This window comes from Corapipo altera, unplaced genomic scaffold (assembly GCF_003945725.1).
Source record: "Corapipo altera isolate COAL_440 unplaced genomic scaffold, ASM394572v1 1, whole genome shotgun sequence".
In the NCBI taxonomy this organism is placed as follows: Eukaryota; Metazoa; Chordata; class Aves; order Passeriformes; family Pipridae; genus Corapipo; species Corapipo altera.
Genome location: NW_020884873.1, coordinates 17,658,722 through 17,677,872, shown reverse-complemented (window position 1 = coordinate 17,677,872; position 19,151 = coordinate 17,658,722). Strand labels below are relative to the sequence as shown.

Below are 19,151 nucleotides of genomic sequence, written 5' to 3'. Positions count from 1 at the left end.
CAGACATGAAACTTGCTCTGCTTTTCTAAAGACACATGCTCAGGAGTGTATTTTTATCCCTCAGTATTGTGGCTGAGCACCTCTGGGATCCAAGAGCAGCCTTGCTGTAACCCAAATCCATCATCTCATCCCACTCCTCCTCTATGCAGAAGTCTCTGTGAGAGGGAACTCTGTGAGAGGATGAGGAGGGATGACAAAGGTGCTGGGCCTGTTACCGTGTTCCTGCAGCAGCAGCACAGGAAGGAGATGAGACAGCGGTACCTTTCGCAGAGCCGGAATTCGCCCATGGGGAAGCGGTAGGTCCAGCAACTGGAGTCACTGTCTGAGGTGAAGACCTTTTCCTTGTGCTTTTCCGACTGGATGTGCTGCTGCCATTGCTTCTTGCTGTTGCTGTTTTTCCCGCAGAGCCAGCAGTGGTAGCCCATCTAACCGGTGCAGACAGGGCAAAGGGCCAGTCAGTGTGTTGACATTCACATCTATCTGCCTTCCCTGTGCTGGCACTGCCTCTCCCCCCTCTCCTTCCAGAGCATCCTGGAAACTCCACTCAGTCTATGACTTCCCACACTTCTCTGCCATGTCATCTTCAGGGAACTGTGCTGTCACTAAAGGGAAACTAAGGAGATGCTCTGTTGGCATCTACCTATGGCCCAAACAGGCTCAGCAGACAGGGCAGCTCAGTTCACGGACATGGTCCCCCTGCCCCTGCTGATGGCCCCAGTGGGGTCTCACTGCAAGGTCCCCAGGTGCACAGGCAACGCAGGACTCTTCAGGAGCACAAAGCCTTACACCAGCAAGGAGTCTAAGGAGGCACATCTGCCTTTAGTTTTCCAAGGCCGCTGTGCTCCCGACCCAGCTCTTCTCCAAGCTTCTTCCTTTTCCAACAGGCCTGCAATGGTTTTGCCAGCTTGCCCAGGAGCAGGCAGGAAGCCTGGAGAGAGGCTGAGCCCACACAAAAGGGAACCTAAGGTAGACTCCTACTGACTTGAGGATTAACAGAAAAGCCATTGCAGAGCCTTGCTGACCCCAGGTCAATCTCTTCTTGCCTCAGCTGTGCTGCCCTTGTGCTGCTCCAAGCCATCCATTTAACCTACGTTAGAAGAGAAATGCAGCCCCCACTAGCTCACACCTGGAGCACAGGAGAGCAGCAGGCTGTCAGCACTGAGGAGGAAGAATACAGAACAAGAGATCAGCTGATTACCATGATGTCAGCATAGTCGGTGGGCATCTGGATCTGCTTCTCCCCTTCTCGCGAGGTGAGTGGTGTTCCCTCTCCAGGCTTCCCAGGATTGTGTTTCTTTAGCCACATGTCATAGGTCTGCTGCATATCTAGTACTGCACAAAGGTGGCCCATGAAGTCACTCAGACAACCTCCCACACCGCGCACAAACTATGAGAAAAGGACGAACGCTGGGGCAGCCCTTCCCTCCCCTCGCCCGCACAGCAGCAACAGACTGAAGGTCTGCGCTTGGGAGGCCCCATGTCACCTCCTCAGATGAGACCCCTGGGGAGAGGAACCAAATTCACATGACACCACCTGGTATGGGGCGTGTCTTCTATCAGTTGAAAGGCAACTGTGACAGCAGCTACACAAAATTGTCAGGAAGGTGGGAAAGTGCCTCAAGTTTTCCACAGAATTCACCCCACAAGACGATTCTCCATCAGGCCTGGTTCTGCTTGACATCAGAAGACATCTCACTCCAGCCAGGAAGCTAAGGCTGGGGCTGGTTTCAGATCTGTCCCTTTCCTCTAAGCCTGAGCTTCATCCTCAGCGCTAGAGAGGGAGGAGAGCCCTTAAGCAAGCTGGCCACAGGAAGCATTGAGGAGGGGAGAAAGACCTAATGATAGCTTGCTCCAAGTTCATAACCTGCCCAGAGGACTACAGTAATTGTCTCTTGTGGCTTTTGGTTTAAAACCCACTCAGCAAACCAGTGGGAAAGGAAATTTGAGGTGGAAGCTTTAACTACGCATCTGCCTTTCCAAGATCAGCTCCTGAGAGAGCCTATGGAAACACAAATGTATGGAAACACAGATGTTTGCAGACACCAATATGATGTTCTAAGTGCAATGCATTAGTTATTTACTCCTTGCTAAAGGGGTAATTGAGGAACTTGAGGCAATAGGAACTTAAGAATAATGAATGCAAATTCCCCCAAAGTGAAACAACGTTGTCCTTAGAAGATTCACCTTTGTGCTTAAGCAAACACGCCCACACTGGTCTGATGTGCTTTAAAGGCCTCAGCAACAAAATTATTTGAACTGTAACAAGTAACAGTTTGGCCCAGCAGAGAGAAAGACCCTCCACAGAATTATAAAGACCAAACAAACTCAGGGCAGGCTTGAAATCCTTTAGGCTTTTCTGCAACTCCCAGAGTGGCAGGTGAACACCTGGACAACTGGTCCTTTTTCCCTAGCTTGCTGTTAGTCTGAATAAACAATGATTGCTGCCATAGCTGGCCATCCAGGACATGGGTAACCCCCCAGCTATCCCCCAGACGGTAAGCTGGGAACCTGCATAATTAAATAGAGACAAAATTCCTCCAAAAAAGTCACCATCCAACGATGTTCTCATTCAGGATGTCAGCTCCACCCCTTTGAGTACAATGCCATGAGCAGGGAGTGCCACAGCCCAGGAGCAAGGGATATGAAGAGAAACAGGCAAGAAAGCCAAGGCAGACAGAAGACAGACAAGAGAGATACAGGAGCAGCTACAGGCCAGGATTGGTGCTTTGGCAGAGCTCCATACAGAGCCAGGCCTGGGACTTTACAGGCAACTGGAGGGACAGCACAGGGTGGATTCAAAAGTGCTGCAGAAAGAGAGGGCAGCAATGGAGCAAAGCAAGACATGGGACCAATGTGCACAAGTCTCAGAGCAAGGGACTCAAGATATACATGCACATTTACAAAAAGAGCAGGTCTACATTACTGTAGATAAGACCTGTCCCTTAATCCCACCTAAGCTCATGGGAGCAGCCCTGTCCAGCTCTGTCTCTGTTGTCAAGGGTATGTCCTAAAAAACCCTGCATCCACTCCCAAATGCCCTCTTCCCTCTCCCTAGACTCTCTGGCCCACATTTCCCCACTCACTTTTATTTTCTTTCATGAAGGTCCACATGTCTCTCTCCTCAGGGCTATGGGCAAAGGAGCAGTTGCCCACATACTGGCATTTCCTGCCATTCTGTGCATGGATACACAACTGTTAAAAGACAGAGAGAAAAATTTAGCATCAGCACAAATACTCCTTGGTAGAGGGGAAACTGGGTTCAGTAACTGGCTGGGGCATTACATTGCACACAGGAAAGGTTGCAGACACGACACTTCATACATCATTAACTCGTGCTTCTTTTCCTCAATCTTCAGATGACATAAACATGCAGGCAGCTCGGTTCAGCACCTGTTCCATTTCCACAGGTGACCAGGTGCAGGTACAGGTCAAGAGAGCACGGAGCAACCTGGGTTGACCCCATAGTGTCTCCTGCTGGTCAAGCTGCTGGTCCCCAAAGGTGACTCATTCTCCAACCATCTCCAAGCAGGTGAAGAGTGGCCTTACAGGTTGCTTAGACCACATTAGTGTGCACACAACTTTACCTCACAGCTACCAACAGCATCAGTGCCAGAGAAAAGGAGAAGTTTCCAAGCATCATATTGACTGATCATCCCTTCTCCCCCAGTCCTGGCACCACAGGAGGACATATCATAGGGTAAGGGGAAGGAGCTTCTCCTTTCAGAAAAAATGAAAGAAGAGGAAGAGAGAAGCTATCTATCACCACATTTGGGGCTGGGGTTGGAGGTTGGATATCTGTAACTTTCCTCACAGCACGTGGCTTTTTTAGCTCTTCTTAGAGTTTTACTTTCAAAACCCATTGTGAGCAAGTTTCACAATCTACAGCAGCCCAGCCACAGCAAAGGCAGGGACTGGCTTCTCCTAAGTGTCTCTCCTCTCACCCACATTGAGAAACCCTGACCTAAGGGGACACTTAAATTTCATTCCCAAACCCTGTGCCAGCCAGAGATGCACTAACAGTTCTTGTTATGCATTAACAGCAACTTCAAAAACTCGCATATGTGCATGGAGTGGTTTAAATGGGTGTTGCTCCTTCTTCTGCTCCACCTTTTTGCTGGATGTGTTTTGTTGCCATCAGTCTGTCCTTACCTCCCATCTCAGCCATCACGTGCCTGCCTCCCTGCCAGGCCTGCAAGGGACCAGCCCTCAAAGCTGTACCATGGTGAAAGGGAAGGGGAAGGGGCATCTGGCATGGGGCTTACATCATATTGCTGTGGGAAGTTGCGGGTGGGAGGCAGTGGTCGGACTGACACCCACTTCTTCTTTGCTTTGGACATCACCAGCAGGACACGGCGTTCCTTTGTCCAGCTGAAGAAGAGAGAATAAATCAAGAGAGGGATAAGGAAGAGCAGAACAAGGGTTCTTTACCTCAGAGACCCTTAAATATTGAGAGCTGACCAGATCCTGCTGTCCAGCTTGTCCCTGCACTATCTGGTTGCTCCTAGACATGCACATCTGTGATGGAGAAGCTACAAGAAGGGTGTTTAAGGAGGACTTCTCCCTGTACGTATTACCTATTTCCTAGGGTATTTCTTCTCATAAAGCCACAAAAATCTCCCCCAAATCTCACATGACATCACCACGGATTACTAACCCTTTGACACAGCCAATTCTTGTGCAATCAGTTTCATGAAAAACACTCGGGAATATTTTCTGCTTGAGAGGTGCAATAGAAATGCAAGTTGTTACAAGCACTGTCTTATGAACAGGTGCCAGGAAGTATTAATTCTCCTGCAGTTCCAGCAAGTGATTACCAGGAGATACCCTGGGCAAAAGCCCCAGCTCTATTCAGCAGTTGCACAAAGAGGTGTTATTTTTCCCATTCCAGGAAGCAATCCTCACCTCCTCATTTCCTCTAGAAACTGCTGCTTCTGTCTCTTCTTCAACAAAAGTCTTACATTTGCAATAGTATGCTGGACTGTGCCTCTGTGGCTTGTGTTATGGGAAGAGAAGTCCTATAAACCCTTCCATCCCAACCCGCCAGACTGCCTGGGTGAGACAGGCCCCAGTTTTCATGACCCAACAGTTATTTCCCAGACAATATTCCTCTTGCAGAGGGCTTATAAGAAAGATGGGAATAAATTTTTTAGTAGGGCCTGTAGTGATAAGACAAGGGGTAATGGCTTGAAACTGAAAGATGGTAGATTCAGACAAGATATAAAGAAGGAACTTTTTATGATGAGGGCATTGAAACACTGACACAACCCAGAGACGTGGTGGATGCCCCATCCCTGTAAACTTTCAAGGTCAGGCTGGACAAGGCTCTGAGCAACCTGATCTAGTTGAAGATGCCCCTGTTCATTGCAAGAGGACTGGACTAGATGACCTTTAAAGGTTCCTCTCAATCCGAACTGTTCTGTGATTCAATAATTCTATCCCACCAAACATTCTTATGGGCCCCAGGGAGCTGAGAGGTGCAAACAGATGTGACATGCATCACAGAAGAGCAATCAAAGCACTGAAAAAGCCAAGGAAACGAATTCAAAATCAAGCAGAATGCTTGAAGGGGGGTGAGGGAAAGAGAAAGTTGCATTGCTCACCAGTGGCGGGCTTTGGCACTACAGTACTTGAGGTCTTTATCTGGCTCCACCAGCTGCCCATTCCTCCAGCACTGGCCACACACAAATTTCATCTGGAGGTCAAAGGTGCTTGACGTGGGAGTCCGGGGAGAAGCCTGGGGAAAAGAACCACAGTCTCAGGCACACAGAGCCAAAATGCACTTCCCAAACCTGCCACAGTCATGCTGGCAGCTCCCCGCACGCCGATGTGCCAGCGACAGGCCAGATTAAATCAGAGACAGCCTAGCTCTTCTTTGCCAGTGTTAGCTGGCGGCCCATTGAGATTCCAGACAGGAGCAAAACCACTGCTTGCTTCAGCATGATTTCCTGGGCTTTCACATCTGGCTGAAAACACAGACAGTCTGACAGCTTCCAGCACTGACCAGGCCTGGCTGTGAAACCCCTGCAGCCTATCTCCGCGTACAGACAAGCTCTGTGACACCTGCCCTAGCACTTATCCCCACTTCCCTCCAGGGAGGGCAATCCATGTCCTGCTCACTGCTTGTGGAGAGAGCTTGGTCACACAGCTGAGAGAGCTCCCTCAGGAGGAAGCCAGACCATGCCACAGTGCAGGATCCACCACTCCTGCTTTTGGACCAAGAGGCTCATGCCATATCTACCATTTGACACCATGAAGTCAGAGCTGGTTCCTCTTGTTGATATCCTTCCAAGCCATTTCTGGGCAGGTTTCCATCTCTCACAGTTTCTCTGCACTGGGTTTCACAAGCAGTTAATCACAGTCTCTGGACAGAGGTACAATGCATGTATTTCACACTTGCTCAGCCACTGCACTTATTGAACCCATCATGAGAAGGCTAGTTTGGGATTATGACTAACAGATTGTGGAGAAAAAAAAACAAACCAGGAGCCAGTCCCATATCACCACTGCCTCATGTTTTCTGAGCAAACCTCTGGAAAGCTGTTTGCATTCTGTATCACCCCTGGAAGACATGAGGCTGATGTCTCCCGTTCACTTCCAAACCAAAGAGCAAACCTGACTGCATGCCAGTGGCCCCGGGCCTGGGAGTATGTGAGAGTACAAAAGAACACCCTGGTCATCGAGCTGGCCATGAAGCACAAAGGTCATGCGCCAGTAAAACAGTTGTCTGACTGCAAACTGCATCAGCAGCCTGTCCCACCTGCCATGCCTCGACTTCTAACCCTGAGCATCTCACAATGAGCAGACATTGCAAGCCATGTCCCCGAAGAGCAGGTTTCTGCCAGTAAATAATTAGCAATAGCATGGACCCTGTATGCATCCTTTGACAAAGGGAAAACAGCAAGCACAGGCAACGCAGAATCAAAGCATCTCCGAGGAAACGCCACATCAGCTATCGACTACCACTCTGCATCCTCCAGACCTAGTCTTCTGCAGAAGCAGAGCTGACATATAAAAAGTCTTCTGTCACTGTGAAAAGCTGATCCAAGGGGCCATCAGTGCTCTGATGTTCCAGCAAAAGGACCCTACCAGGGAATCAGCATCTCTCTTGAAAAGCAGCAGTGATTCTCTACTCCTCTGTAAGACAGCCTTTTTGGTGGCTCCCAGCACATGACTCATTCACCTATGCTGGTGATCTGTCAGCTTCCACCTGTGCTGGTGACCACCAAGAACACATCAAAGTGGCTGGTTGTGGGATAAGTAGAGTTGAGACCTGGGCTATCATGGAAGGCAATAAGGTGCCTCCCTCTGAGATGTGCAGCCTTCAAACAGTAGTTTTAATCTCCTCTTGGTCTCCAAAGGAAATGACACTACAGCTCACTACTGACCCATCAAACCTATATGCCTAAGGTAACAAAATGGCACTGCTGGCATATTCCTTTTTATCAGTCCCGTGCTTTCCTCCTGGTGACAGATCTCTCAGCACAGTCAGAAAGCTTTACTCAAACCTTCTGACCCAGCAAAAATAAAAACTGAGTAGCTCCAGAAGGAAAAATAGATCAGAGATAAAAAGAATGTCTCTCAGGTAGTTCGGTAATCTGGGCTGCTTTTTCCACAAATTCTTAACCAAAAGAAGCCCCATGCATTTCTTCATCTGAGTCATGCAAACTGCTGATCAATCCAGTGGCCATGTATGCTCCCAGGATATTAGGAGCCAAGCGAAAAATCAAAGCTGCTGCTGTTAATTCTACATGACTGTATTTGTGAAGGCAAGACACATACCTGGCAGGCTGCTGATAACCAACAGTGTGGAAATTGTATCACATGAGGCTTTAGCAGACAAAGCCAGGCAAAAGTGCCATGGGCTATGGCACCACCCCTTGCTATGAAGCCAATATAGTGTTAGCTATACACCATGACAACCAAATAAATAAAAGTCTTTGGCACGCTCTCCACTTCAGGCTCTGCAGAAAGCAACAGCCCCAGCATGGCCACTTGTGTCTCCCAACTTCAGGAACCCGTCTCAGTCTGGAGGAGCCACATGCCTCAGGGGACTATATGAGGAGCCCATGTTACTCAGCCACACAACTGAGCGAGCTGTACTTGGGGGTACGTACCCCTTATTAGAGATTTTTCTTTCCTCTCCATGCTTAAATTAATAATTCTGAGGTCAGCTTTCATGGGGTTCTGCAGCTGGCTAGGGCAGTAAAAACAAATTAGCCCTTGAAAACCAGAAAAAATCACGGCTACAACCCCTCAATTCACAGGAATGCTACGGGAGACACCCAGCTACCCACAACAGTCCCTCCTGCTGATTGCCTCTTCAATCTGCAGCCACTGGGTTACTCCTACAGCAGCTTCTATGGGACCAAATTTGTGGAGTTGGGTGCAAGATTCCTGGCAGGTGCTTAGCAAGCAGTGTATTTTCATCTTTCACTTCTTGCTAAGCCTCCTGACCTGCTCACAGCTACTGGGCTCCTGCCTGCTGCCTGCCTGTTTTCTCCGCAACTGGACAGCCCCAGCTGCTAACTGAGTCCAACTGGCAGCCGTGACAAAACTGCAGCAAAATCCCCCAGAGCGACCTTGCTTCCGCTGACCAGAGGGCACCAGGGTGACAGTGGATCACACAGGATGGTGGGAAGGAGGAGTCTGTTTTTACAGCACTCCTGGGAAGTTGTCTTTGCCAGGCAGCCAACTTTGAAAGCTGGAAGGATGTTGAGAAAACTCTGAGTCACGTTAGCCTGCTTGGACAGGAGAAAACAATGACAAAAGTAAACATCTCTCAACAGATAGTTAGCCCTGCCCGCAGGGTCTTCGGCAGCAAGCCAGGGTCTCATCCCAAAGCACAGCTCTGTGGCTGAGGACGTGCTCATGCCAAAGCCATGGTTTGCTATTTGCAAACACATGCATCTGACCGACTTGACTCTGTCTCCCTGACCAGTGCCAGTGCCAGGCTGCCAGTCCCCACAGACAGCTGGTGCTGCCGCTGGTAGGCATTTTCTGACCATATCAACACGGCTGCTGTTTTGCCTCCACACCCTGGAAGGGTGGAGGGTGCAGGGTGCAGTGCCTGTGACGGGCATTTGTGGGGTACAATCAGACTTTGCCACTGGCCATCAGCCCTAACACTGCTCACAGGGCCAAGAAAGTGTAGCTCTCCACCCATCCCCTGATGCAGCAGGCTCTGGCATTTTGTTCCCTGATCCTCTGTCTTGTGCAAGCCCCAGCAGCCAGAAATGGAACCCTCACTCAGTAGCCAGAAGCACCCATGTGCTTCAGAGGACGTGCTCTGACCATGCCTGCTGTTCAGCTTGTTCTTCCAACAGCAGCACCTCCAGACAGAGGTGAATTTGAAGCTGCAAGGCTTACAGGAAAAAAAGCTGTCTGTGTATTTTTTTTATCCCCTCATTATGCACAGAGAATGGCCAGAGAGAGCTTTCCGGAAAATGCAGGTAGATCCACAGCAGGAGAGAATCAGTCTCTAGACTGCACTCTTGGGCAGGCATTGCTGATACAAATCCAGCTGCTGTCACAAACTGCTGCAAATTCACACTTAGTTTCCTTCCTTGTGGGGATGCAGGCCCCTCCCTCTGTCCCCATACCACACAGAAAGGAATCACAGCCAGCTCTGTCTGCAGGAACCATTCAGATCATCCAGACTCACTTCTCATATAATATAGGATGTAGAAACTTGTCTTTCTCAGCTTCCTGAGAAGCTGGAACATATTTCTTAAGCAAGTCAGACAGTTTTGGGAACTAGAGACCTTGGTTATTCTGGACTGCTGCTTCCCATTCCACTCCCCCACCATTTCAGACCACAACAGCTGCACAGGTTTGTTGCTGAGCATCCCCTCAAATATGACTCCATCTCATGCAGCATAACCAGCACATACGTGGACACAGAGCCCACTGCAAGCATCAGTGCAGTCACCTGCATCTTTCCTGTTTGGCTAAGCCATGTCCATCAGACCTGCTTTTCCCCAGCATCAGTGCCCTATAGCCTTTAGAACACTTCTGTTGGCCCACAACCTAGAAAAAAACCCAGCTCCTACACACCACATGAGTGACTCAGATCCCTCTCCTATAAAACACCTCTTCCTCAGGATGCTTACAGACTGCATTCAGTGCTGGTCTCTGCAGAGGGACTCCTGGGTGACAGGTTCCAGACGAAGGTGAAACACCCTTGTTTTGACAATAAGGCATAGACCAAGGGGTGGTGAGCTCAGGCCTTCACAAGGGGAAAGAAGGCAGTCAAATGGGAACAAAGAGGATTCACAGCACTTTCCCCGCTATTCTGCAGGGGAAAGAATTGCTCCTATGCCTGAGCGCTTGCTAGGAGGCATGAAGTTTCTCATCTTGTCAGACATATTTTATGAAAGTAATTAAAGAATAAAAACCTCCTTGTTTTAATGGCACAAACTGCTTTAGTTCAACCTCAGGGCTGGGAATTGTTCTCACTGGGTGGGCTCTGGTCCTACACTACAGAGCTCGCCTTTGGGGAAAAAAAAGGGTAAGGCAGCACTGCCCATAACCAACAGGTCATAAGAAAGTAAACAAAAAAGTGACCTTTGCTTATAACACACCTCTCCAGGGAAAGTTCTTGGCAGTGCTGGAGGGTGCAGCCAGAGGCACCCTCTCCCACACTGAGACTGGTGGTACAAAGGCAAAGCTCACAGCCTCCTCCTGGTAAAGCACCATTAAGATCTCTGCCCAGCCTCAACAGCATCTCAACAGACTGGAAGTTCCACCTACTCCTGTATTTATATCAGTCCTGTGGGTTGAGTCATTTCTTAAGAGTCCTTCAAACTGCTCTATCGTCCCTTGGCCACTAAAGGGCAGCAGGACACCTTTGGTCCCCACTCTGTGTGGCCACAGTCCTAAAATCTCCCAATTTCACTAGCAAGGTGTCACAGGAAGCACCATTCTCTGTGTGTTGCCCTCCATGTCCTGGAGGATTCATCCCACCATGGAACAAAGCAGATAACAATGCTGCAAAACAAGGCACAAAGCTCAGCACTAGCACAGCAACTGGGAAAGCTCTGAGCTGTCTTCCTCCTCAGTGGCAAGCCTGGGACCTATCAGGCACAGTAGTGAGAGGGAAAGAGAGAAAGGGCTGGAACTGCTGGGAGCAAAACCAGGCTGCAAGCCCCAGACACACCTTACTTACCATGCTGTTGGCTGGTTTGCTGGCATGTGCCTCCATCTGCTGCCAGTACTTTTTAGATTCCTGCACGATATCTTCATGGGTCATTCCTGGGAACACAAAGGACACAGAACTGAATTACCTTGCTTTGACCAACACAAGAGAGGGGTTGCAGGACTTCTTACATTCGGGCTTAGTAATTCCTGAGTGGCTGACAGCTTCTGACAGTCTCCCTGCAGTGTCAGGACATGAGTTGTGAGGGGATCCATCATGGAACATGTTTAATCCCAGGCTAAGGAAGATCCTTTCTCTACACAAGCCAAACAAAAGGAGAAGAGTTGGGTCTCTTGAGCTCATTTCTGCTCAGGCTGTCTGCAAAGGACCCAGCTGCTGCCTCTGGGACAGTAATTTTTCACTAGGGGTCAAGAGCTTGACAAAGGCTGTCCCTGAACGCCATATCAACAGATTCTATAGAGGTTCCTGAAGATAATGCTTTGTTACTGTTGATCTAATGTATAACGGAGTTTTTGCCACTAGGTTGGAAGATCACAGATATCCCAGTGAGGCATCTAGCATCTACAAGACCCCAGAAGTCTCACCTATTCCAGGCTGGGATTAATTAGCCTGTTACACCTTCAAGTTGATGGGGCTGCCCATCAATTAGTGGGCAAAGCAGAAAGTTTTAATTCAACATATACAAACATCAAGCACAACCAAGGCAGCAAGGAAAGACTAACAGTGCAAAACCAATCAAAGAACAGCTGCTAGTATGTAACCAGCAAGGAAAGAGCTGCAAGGTTTCAGGTATCAGAAATGCAACATCAGACAACAAAAAGGGTTAGTCAGACCTTATGTAAGGAATTAACTCCTGACCAGCTCAAGTGGTGAGGGAACAGCCTCTGTTAGCACCAACCAGCCAGATGGGCCCTATGACTCTCAGAGCACTAAACAGTAAGAAAAAACTGTGTAAGGGTAGGAACTGTTTGGTCAATGTGAAGACTGTTACAAAAAAGCCCATGTTATTTAAGTGCTATAAAGACCCAAGATAGCTGCCAAAACAAACTGAAGCAAATATCTTGCAACAGCCAGCTGACTGCAACAAGCGGGGTGCTGAGGATGGCCTTGATGCTGCACCACCAGGACACAGAGTTTGCAAAACTGATCACTTTGCTTATGCCTACAGCTTTTATTACTGAAGTGAGGTGTTCCCCAGGTGTGCTACATGGTCATGATCTTTGATCTGGGAGCCAGCATGTTCCAGAACTTAAGGGCCACCAAACATAAGTTTTCATCTCAGCTTAGGCTATATGTAACTTGGAAAGTTGCATCATTCCTGATCGCAGTTTCCTCATCTGTGATTCCAGCTGTTCAGGTCCCTGCCAGGCAACAATACTGCCATTTGCACAGGGCTTGAACAGGATGAAAAGCATTCAGGGAACTTTACTATTATTCAAGAACATTTGCTCAGGCCTTTAAAATGGCAGCTGCTGCATAGCTGGTACTGCTCACAGATCGGAGCTGTTTGTAAATTTTCTCCTTTTTAAACATTAATTCCAGAAGAAACAGTGTAGAGCTAGAAAAATTGCAACTTCTTCTTTTGTGTCCAAATATTCCAGGGTTGGACACAGTGCTGATCTGCACTTTGGGAACCAAAACTATAAAACTGGGAAAACCACAGGAAAAACGTTAACATGCTGTACTGGACCTGGCAGGGAAAGGGCCAAAGCACCTCCCACCTTCTCCATTCTGCACACCTGCACCATGGTCCTTGGGGTGCAGAACCAATGGGAGAAGCATACGCAGGTCTTGTCAGAAGACTGAATTTCAAATTAAGTTCTTAGCAAGTGACTGCCTTCTTTCAGTCCCAGAAATTTGAACTAACTCAAAAATACAGTCTAGAAATGTGGTGGATGGGAAAAAAAAAAACCTCCTCCCAAATGTGAAAGGATGTTTGCCAATCTACTAGCTCTCCAAAGCATGAACTGTCACAAAGAAATGATCTGGGAACCAAAAGGCCCATGTGTTGATTACTTATAATATTTCAGTATCTTTTGCAACATCATTAGTGAGGACAAAGACTTGATTTCCACTGATGGAAGAAGGTAGCAAGACATGTCTGTGAAAAGCCACAATGAACAACAGAACAGTCCTGTCTATCCAATTTTCAGATCTTGGGAACCTTTACTCCACTAATATGATCCTTTATCCCCATGAACAAAGCCAAAAGCTCTGTAAAAGCTCAGATGGCTGTGAAATGTTTCAAATGCTAGCTGTTATGAATGATGCCCTCTTCCTATTCTTGCTAAGCAAACAGCCCTCAACTGAAACTCTCTGCACCAAAGCTAAAGCATTCTCAGAGAATGGCAACAACTATCTTTCATCTGTTTCCATAATGAAGGCTACACTTAGGAGAGGTAATAAACTACCACTTCAGGAAGGCAAACTCACAAGGAGAGCAGGGTCATATATACATCCCTGTAGAAAAAAACCCACAAGATAATGGCTCTTGCATTGTTGGAAAAGACAGAAATAAGCATAGGGCTTACTGACCACCTCTGCAGCTCTTAACTCATGGCTTATTTCATCTCCTCAGCTCCCCCTTTGAAATCACTTCTTCAAGTAATGAAGGTAAGAAGAAAAAAAAATCAGTCTAACTTTTCTAAAAAAAACCCCAAACAAAATAACAAAAACAAACCAACCATGAGGTGGGGAAAAGAGCAAGGTGCTTGAATATTAGAATGCCCAGAGTACTACAAGCAGTATCATAAGCATATAGGGTAGCAGTGGTGGCCTACAGCACACAAGCAACGTGCTATCGTAGAAATGCCAGAGTTATAATTTTTTAATATTTGAGGCCACAAGTAAATGAGGTCAAACGACAAGAATAAAAGATGGCATTTGGCATAGAGCCACACTTGTTCATCACTGTCGCTCATGAGCTGAAGTCAAGGCCAAGGACTGAACTGAACATCAGTTATGACATCAAAGAATGGTGAGAAACATCCATAATGTGCTTCCTCTCTGAAGTACTCCCATTACCCGGCTGGGTGTTGCACTAAACAAGAGCCTCTGATGAAAAAAGATGTAGGTAGCACTGTGGGTGGACCAGTATCTACACAGTCAACAGGAGAGCAGCCAGAGAAACCCTCCAACATGTCAGTCAGAGACAGAAAGGACTGAAAGTGCCAGATGTGGCAGTGTCATTACATGAGTGCCCTGAATATAATGTTTGCAAAAGTCCCTTCAGAGGCATCTCATCAAAGGCTTTTTGGGAAACACCAAGTATCTTGTCATTTTCCACTGTTGATGAATTTGTTTTGAGAAACTGGAGATGCACAGCCTTCCTTTATATAACTAACTGCTTTGTCACCTTGCATACTGCCATTCTCACTGCAGCAGATAGTCACTCAGGGGTCCAACTGCTATTTGCACAAGATTTAAGCACCAAAATACCTTTTAGGATTCAGTTCTACCTAATAATAATTTTAATTCATTCAGCTGGTCCCAAGGGATAGGCTTCCTGGTCTACAAATTATAATAGCACATGTAAAGGGACAAGGGCCAAATCACCTCATAGAACACCTTGGTCCTCTCTTCTGTGTCCCTGAGGAGGCAGAGTAAGTATATGCACAGGCAAATGACAACTTCTCAGTACTCCTAAATCACCCTCTTCCCCTCTCAACTGGCCCTGGGTACACACTGGAAGAAACTCAGGTATACACAACACCAGCCAAGTCACACTCACCTGAATATTGCTGCAGCAGCCAGACCTTGAGCTCAATGAAACTGTGAGCAAAGTGGCAGCTGTCCTCACGAAGGCAGCCATAGCGCACCTCATGTCGGCACACGTCAAACTGGAAGTGCTCTTGGAACTGACGGATTTTGGAATATTTCAGGGAGGTGGAACGCACAATGTGGACCAGACACCTGCAGCCAGGCCAGAGAAACATGAAGAACCAGAAGATCAAACCCTCCCCACCTCCTCCTTTCATGTGACATCCAGACATTTGACTGGGCAGGCAGAAAATCAACTCTGGGAGAAACAGATTCCCTCTGGAAAAAGCAAGCCCCTGTCCTCCTACCCTATGAAGCCTGAGTAGGTACTTTCAATCTCCTCAGTACATGGGTGATGCTCTGCTTTAGTTCAGAGATCAGACACATTTCAAAATATGCAACAAAGATACCAACTCCTCAGGTTCAGCAAGTCCCGAAATCTCAGGATGCCAGGGACCAAAGGAATTGTATAACTATGTACTTGACATGTTTGTTATACTTGTTTCCCTAAACATTCACTACCAGCCAGTCACAAGTAGGATCCTGAGCTACAGGATCTTTGTTTTGACCTTTATGTAAAGGCCAAACCGAAAGGCAAATTAAGTCAATGGAAAACTTAGTATACTGACACCAAAGGGCTTTGCTGATGCCTGAAATCCTTCAGCACCAGCAGCAAACACACAGGGTGAAGCCCACAGTGCTATTTATCATGCTTTGAACTGCCCTATGATTGGAACCCATGGGGAGAAAAGAAAGAAAGAGACCAGGGCCCTGGAGTTAAACTGGCTGGACTTGTGAGAAATTGTTCCCATCAGCACAAAAAACTGTTCACTCACTTGTTGTCATGGAAACTGTGCTTGGCAGAAAGGTTGGAGCAGACAGATGGTGTGTCCTTGGTCCCTTTGCTGATAATCCGGGGTTTGCTGTCAAAGCAAATCTGAGAAGAGAAGAATTAGCATGCTGGGAAAATCTTAGAGAGTAGTGAACCAGAGCCACTTCACTTGGAAGAGGAAGAAGAACCAGAGCCAGCCTATTCTAATGTCCGAAGTCTGAAAGAAGTCTGGTGAAAACTTTGTGGTAGGGCTTTAAAATAAAGCAAGTGAATTTCTGGAAAAGCTTCCGGACAACATATTTTGGCTTATTCTCAAGAGTATTTTCCATTGTGGTTGGAAAACTTTTGGTCAGAGCCACATATTCTTTCTGTGTTAGCCAACAGAGCAAGAACAAGGGGGAAATGATGAGGAGAAATAAAAGAACAGCCACTTCACAGCAAAGAACATGTCCTTTTACATGTACTGCCAGCGTGGGGAACTCTGTGCTGCAGAGCATCAAGATCATATGAGACAATCCTCAACTGACCAATTCTGTGGCTCTGCACAGATGTCAAATGGGAATTTGTTGCATTACGGAGTTTTGATTTCTAAAGTAACTGCAGCTAAATTACAATTCGAAGCAACATCTCAAGACAGAGGAAGAGACGGGTGATCTTACGAGGCTGTGAACACTTGGTTCAGCTGCAGTGCTAAGGAAGAAATCCACTTCTCCTATCTCCTACACAGTAATTGCCCTCCTGGGAGCAGGGCACTGGCCGGGACATAGAGAGTCATAGACGGCCCGCTCCTGCACCTCTAAGATCTCCTTCTTGAAGAATGCCCAGCCTTCCTGGACTCCTTTGCCCTTCAGGACTGCCTGCCAAGGGACTCCGTCAACCAGAATCCTAAACAGGCCAAAGTCTGCCCTTGGGAAGTCCAAGGTAGCATTTCAGCTGACCCCCCTGTTTACTTCTCCAAGAACTGAAAACCATCATTTTGTGATTGCTGCGCCCAGGACGGCCTCCAACCATCACACCACCCACCAGCGCTTCTCTGTTCACAGACAACAGGTCCAGAAGGTGCCTTCCCTAGGTGTCTCCCTCACCAGCTGTGTCAGGAAGTTATCGTCCACATACTCCAGGAACCTCCTAGACTGTTTCCTCTCTGCTGTGTTGTATTTTCAGCTGAAGTCCCCCACAAGAACAAGGGCTAGAGATTGTGAGACTTCTCCCATCTGCAGAGAATAACTTCTCTGCCTCTTCAGCCTGGATGGGTGGTCTGTAACAGAATCCCACCGTGATATCAGCCTTGTTGGCCTTCCCCCGGATTCCTACCCATAAACACTCAACCTTATTGCTGCCATCATTAAGCTCTAGACAGTCAAAACACTCCCAAACATGCAGGGCAACCCCACTGCTTTTCCTGCCTTGCCCATCCCTCCTGAGGAGTTTATAGCCATCCATTGTAGCACTCCAGTTGTGCGAGTCATTCCACCATGTTTCTGTGGTGGCAACTATCAACATATCAATGAAGGATGCTTGCCCCCTCCCACCAGCTCTGTACCTCACAGAGGAAGGTGAAGATGCCCTGATGTTCCTTGAGAAGCTTGGCAATTGTGAGGCTGCTCTGCTTGATCCCACCTAGTGGGTCAAAGAGGAGGTCACGGTTGAGGGTCCCCTTCCTCTCCTCCGTCCACACGTCGATCTCTTCCTGGTGGTACGCGAAGGTGCAGTTATCCCCGTACTTACAGTCCTGCTTGTTAAGCATATCTACAAAGCAACAAACAGCACACACCACCACACAAGCAGGGTGGCCCAGTCAGAAACTAAACTCTCTCTCTCATCTCCTCCCGCTGCCCATGCCTCTCAAGGAACTGAAAGCAAGAAAACAGAGCTGAAGAAAAAAGAAGAGACATCTCCCCCCAAGCTTGTCTATATCAAGATATTCAGGAAAGTTAATGCAAACTACTGAATGGTGACAATCTCAAGTAACGTTGCTGTTGGGGAAACCATCTCAAAACAGAGGCCAGCTTTAATTCAGTCCCTGGTAAGGGACAGATCATGATTTAAGTAACGCTAATCCATATTAAGTTCTCCCATAGGCCCAGCACTAAGTAGCCCTATTAGCTTGGCTCTTGCAGTCTCCCCACCTCATTTGGTAGTTTGTAATGGCACTGCCTCAGGGACCAGTCTGGTCACACTGCCTGCATGTACCGTGGGACGGCTGGAGCAAGGGAACAGGTAGAGAGTGCTTTACCCTAGGCAGAACCACAGGCCTGCTCTGGGGCAGCTGAGTGGAGTGGGACTAATGTGAGCACTTGTACAGGAGGCAGGTTCACAGTAAAGACCATGTCAACAGGGCAGCTCTGAGCGCTTGGCTATGCATTGCACCTCACTGTGCCTTTGGAACCCTTCTGCTCCACCACTTTAGAAGCTGCCTGCTCTCCACAGCATGGCAGCTAATTGCCCTTTACTGTGCCTAGCCATCCAGTCCATAGGCTACTGATGGGACAGGAGACCCCAGAGCCAGCAGGCAACAGTTTAGATATCAGCTATAATTTCTCTCCCAGCCTCCCGCAGCACACAGTGAACAGCCCCTTCCTGGCCACCAACTGCCCCAGATCACCTTTGCACAGGTAATAGGATCCTACAAAGTTGGTTTTTGTTGGGCGAGGACGGATCCTCTTCCAGATCTTATCTTCCGAGTTCTTCAGCCTGCCCAGCAGGATGTCCCGCTTGCACTTGTGCTCCAAGCCTTCCCGATAAGTGTAATCACCAGCCTTGGGCCCTGCAGGAGAGAATAACCTCATCAGCCCAGGGAAAGCCAAATCCTAGCCTGGGCCAGCGCTCTGGTGGCAGAGCAAACGCATTACCTGTTTTGGGGTAGCAGATATGACAGGCTTGCTTGAAGACGTGAGTAGCTGCCAGTGGGTTCTTCACTAGCAGGGCTGTGTTGGGCATTACTGGGTCTGGCTGGGACAGCAGGTGCTCGGTGACCTTGGGCACAGCTGGATGACTCACTCCACCAAGGCTGACCTGAGAGAAAACACATGTACCTCTCTTTTCAGCTCTGCAACTACCTGGGCAAGAAACCTCTCTAACCCCCTGCCCCACTCCAGTCTCTCAAAAACCTTTCTCATTTCCTTTCTCATAAAAGTGCTCACATCTGAAATGACATTTCCAAAAGAGCTGCATGCAACTTCTTCAAAGAGAACAAACACTGTGGTATGTTCACTTCAAAGACAGGCCTCTTTCTCTACTGGTAAGGGATCTCAGTTTTCTATCATGAGCCACAGAACAAAATGCCCCCCTTGCTCCTTCCCATTCCTTCCATCACAATAAGCTCTCCACCGAAAGGCTTTTAACCCTATCCCAACCTGAGAAAAAAAACCAAACCGCATATCAGTAAATCTTCAGGGAGATTCA

The 19,151-nt window shown here is 48.0% G+C and overlaps 1 protein-coding gene across 8 annotated transcripts in view; it reads right to left on the bottom strand.

The window, feature by feature from the left end:
• The window catches only part of ZC3H7B (zinc finger CCCH-type containing 7B), a 47,892-nt gene that overhangs the window by 4,763 nt on the left and 23,978 nt on the right, over positions 1–19,151 (bottom strand). For all 8 annotated transcript variants that reach the window (XM_027656091.1, XM_027656107.1, XM_027656074.1 and 5 more), the window contains exons 12-22: positions 18,599–18,761; positions 18,352–18,513; positions 17,290–17,495; positions 15,751–15,851; positions 14,886–15,067; positions 11,165–11,250; positions 5,601–5,734; positions 4,263–4,368; positions 3,084–3,192; positions 1,199–1,332; positions 262–425 (exon numbers count right to left, since the gene is read on the bottom strand). In XM_027656091.1, coding sequence (XP_027511892.1) covers positions 262–425; positions 1,199–1,332; positions 3,084–3,192; positions 4,263–4,368; positions 5,601–5,734; positions 11,165–11,250; positions 14,886–15,067; positions 15,751–15,851; positions 17,290–17,495; positions 18,352–18,513; positions 18,599–18,761 — 1,547 coding nt within the window. The remainder of the gene's footprint in view (positions 1–261; positions 426–1,198; positions 1,333–3,083; positions 3,193–4,262; positions 4,369–5,600; positions 5,735–11,164; positions 11,251–14,885; positions 15,068–15,750; positions 15,852–17,289; positions 17,496–18,351; positions 18,514–18,598; positions 18,762–19,151) is intronic.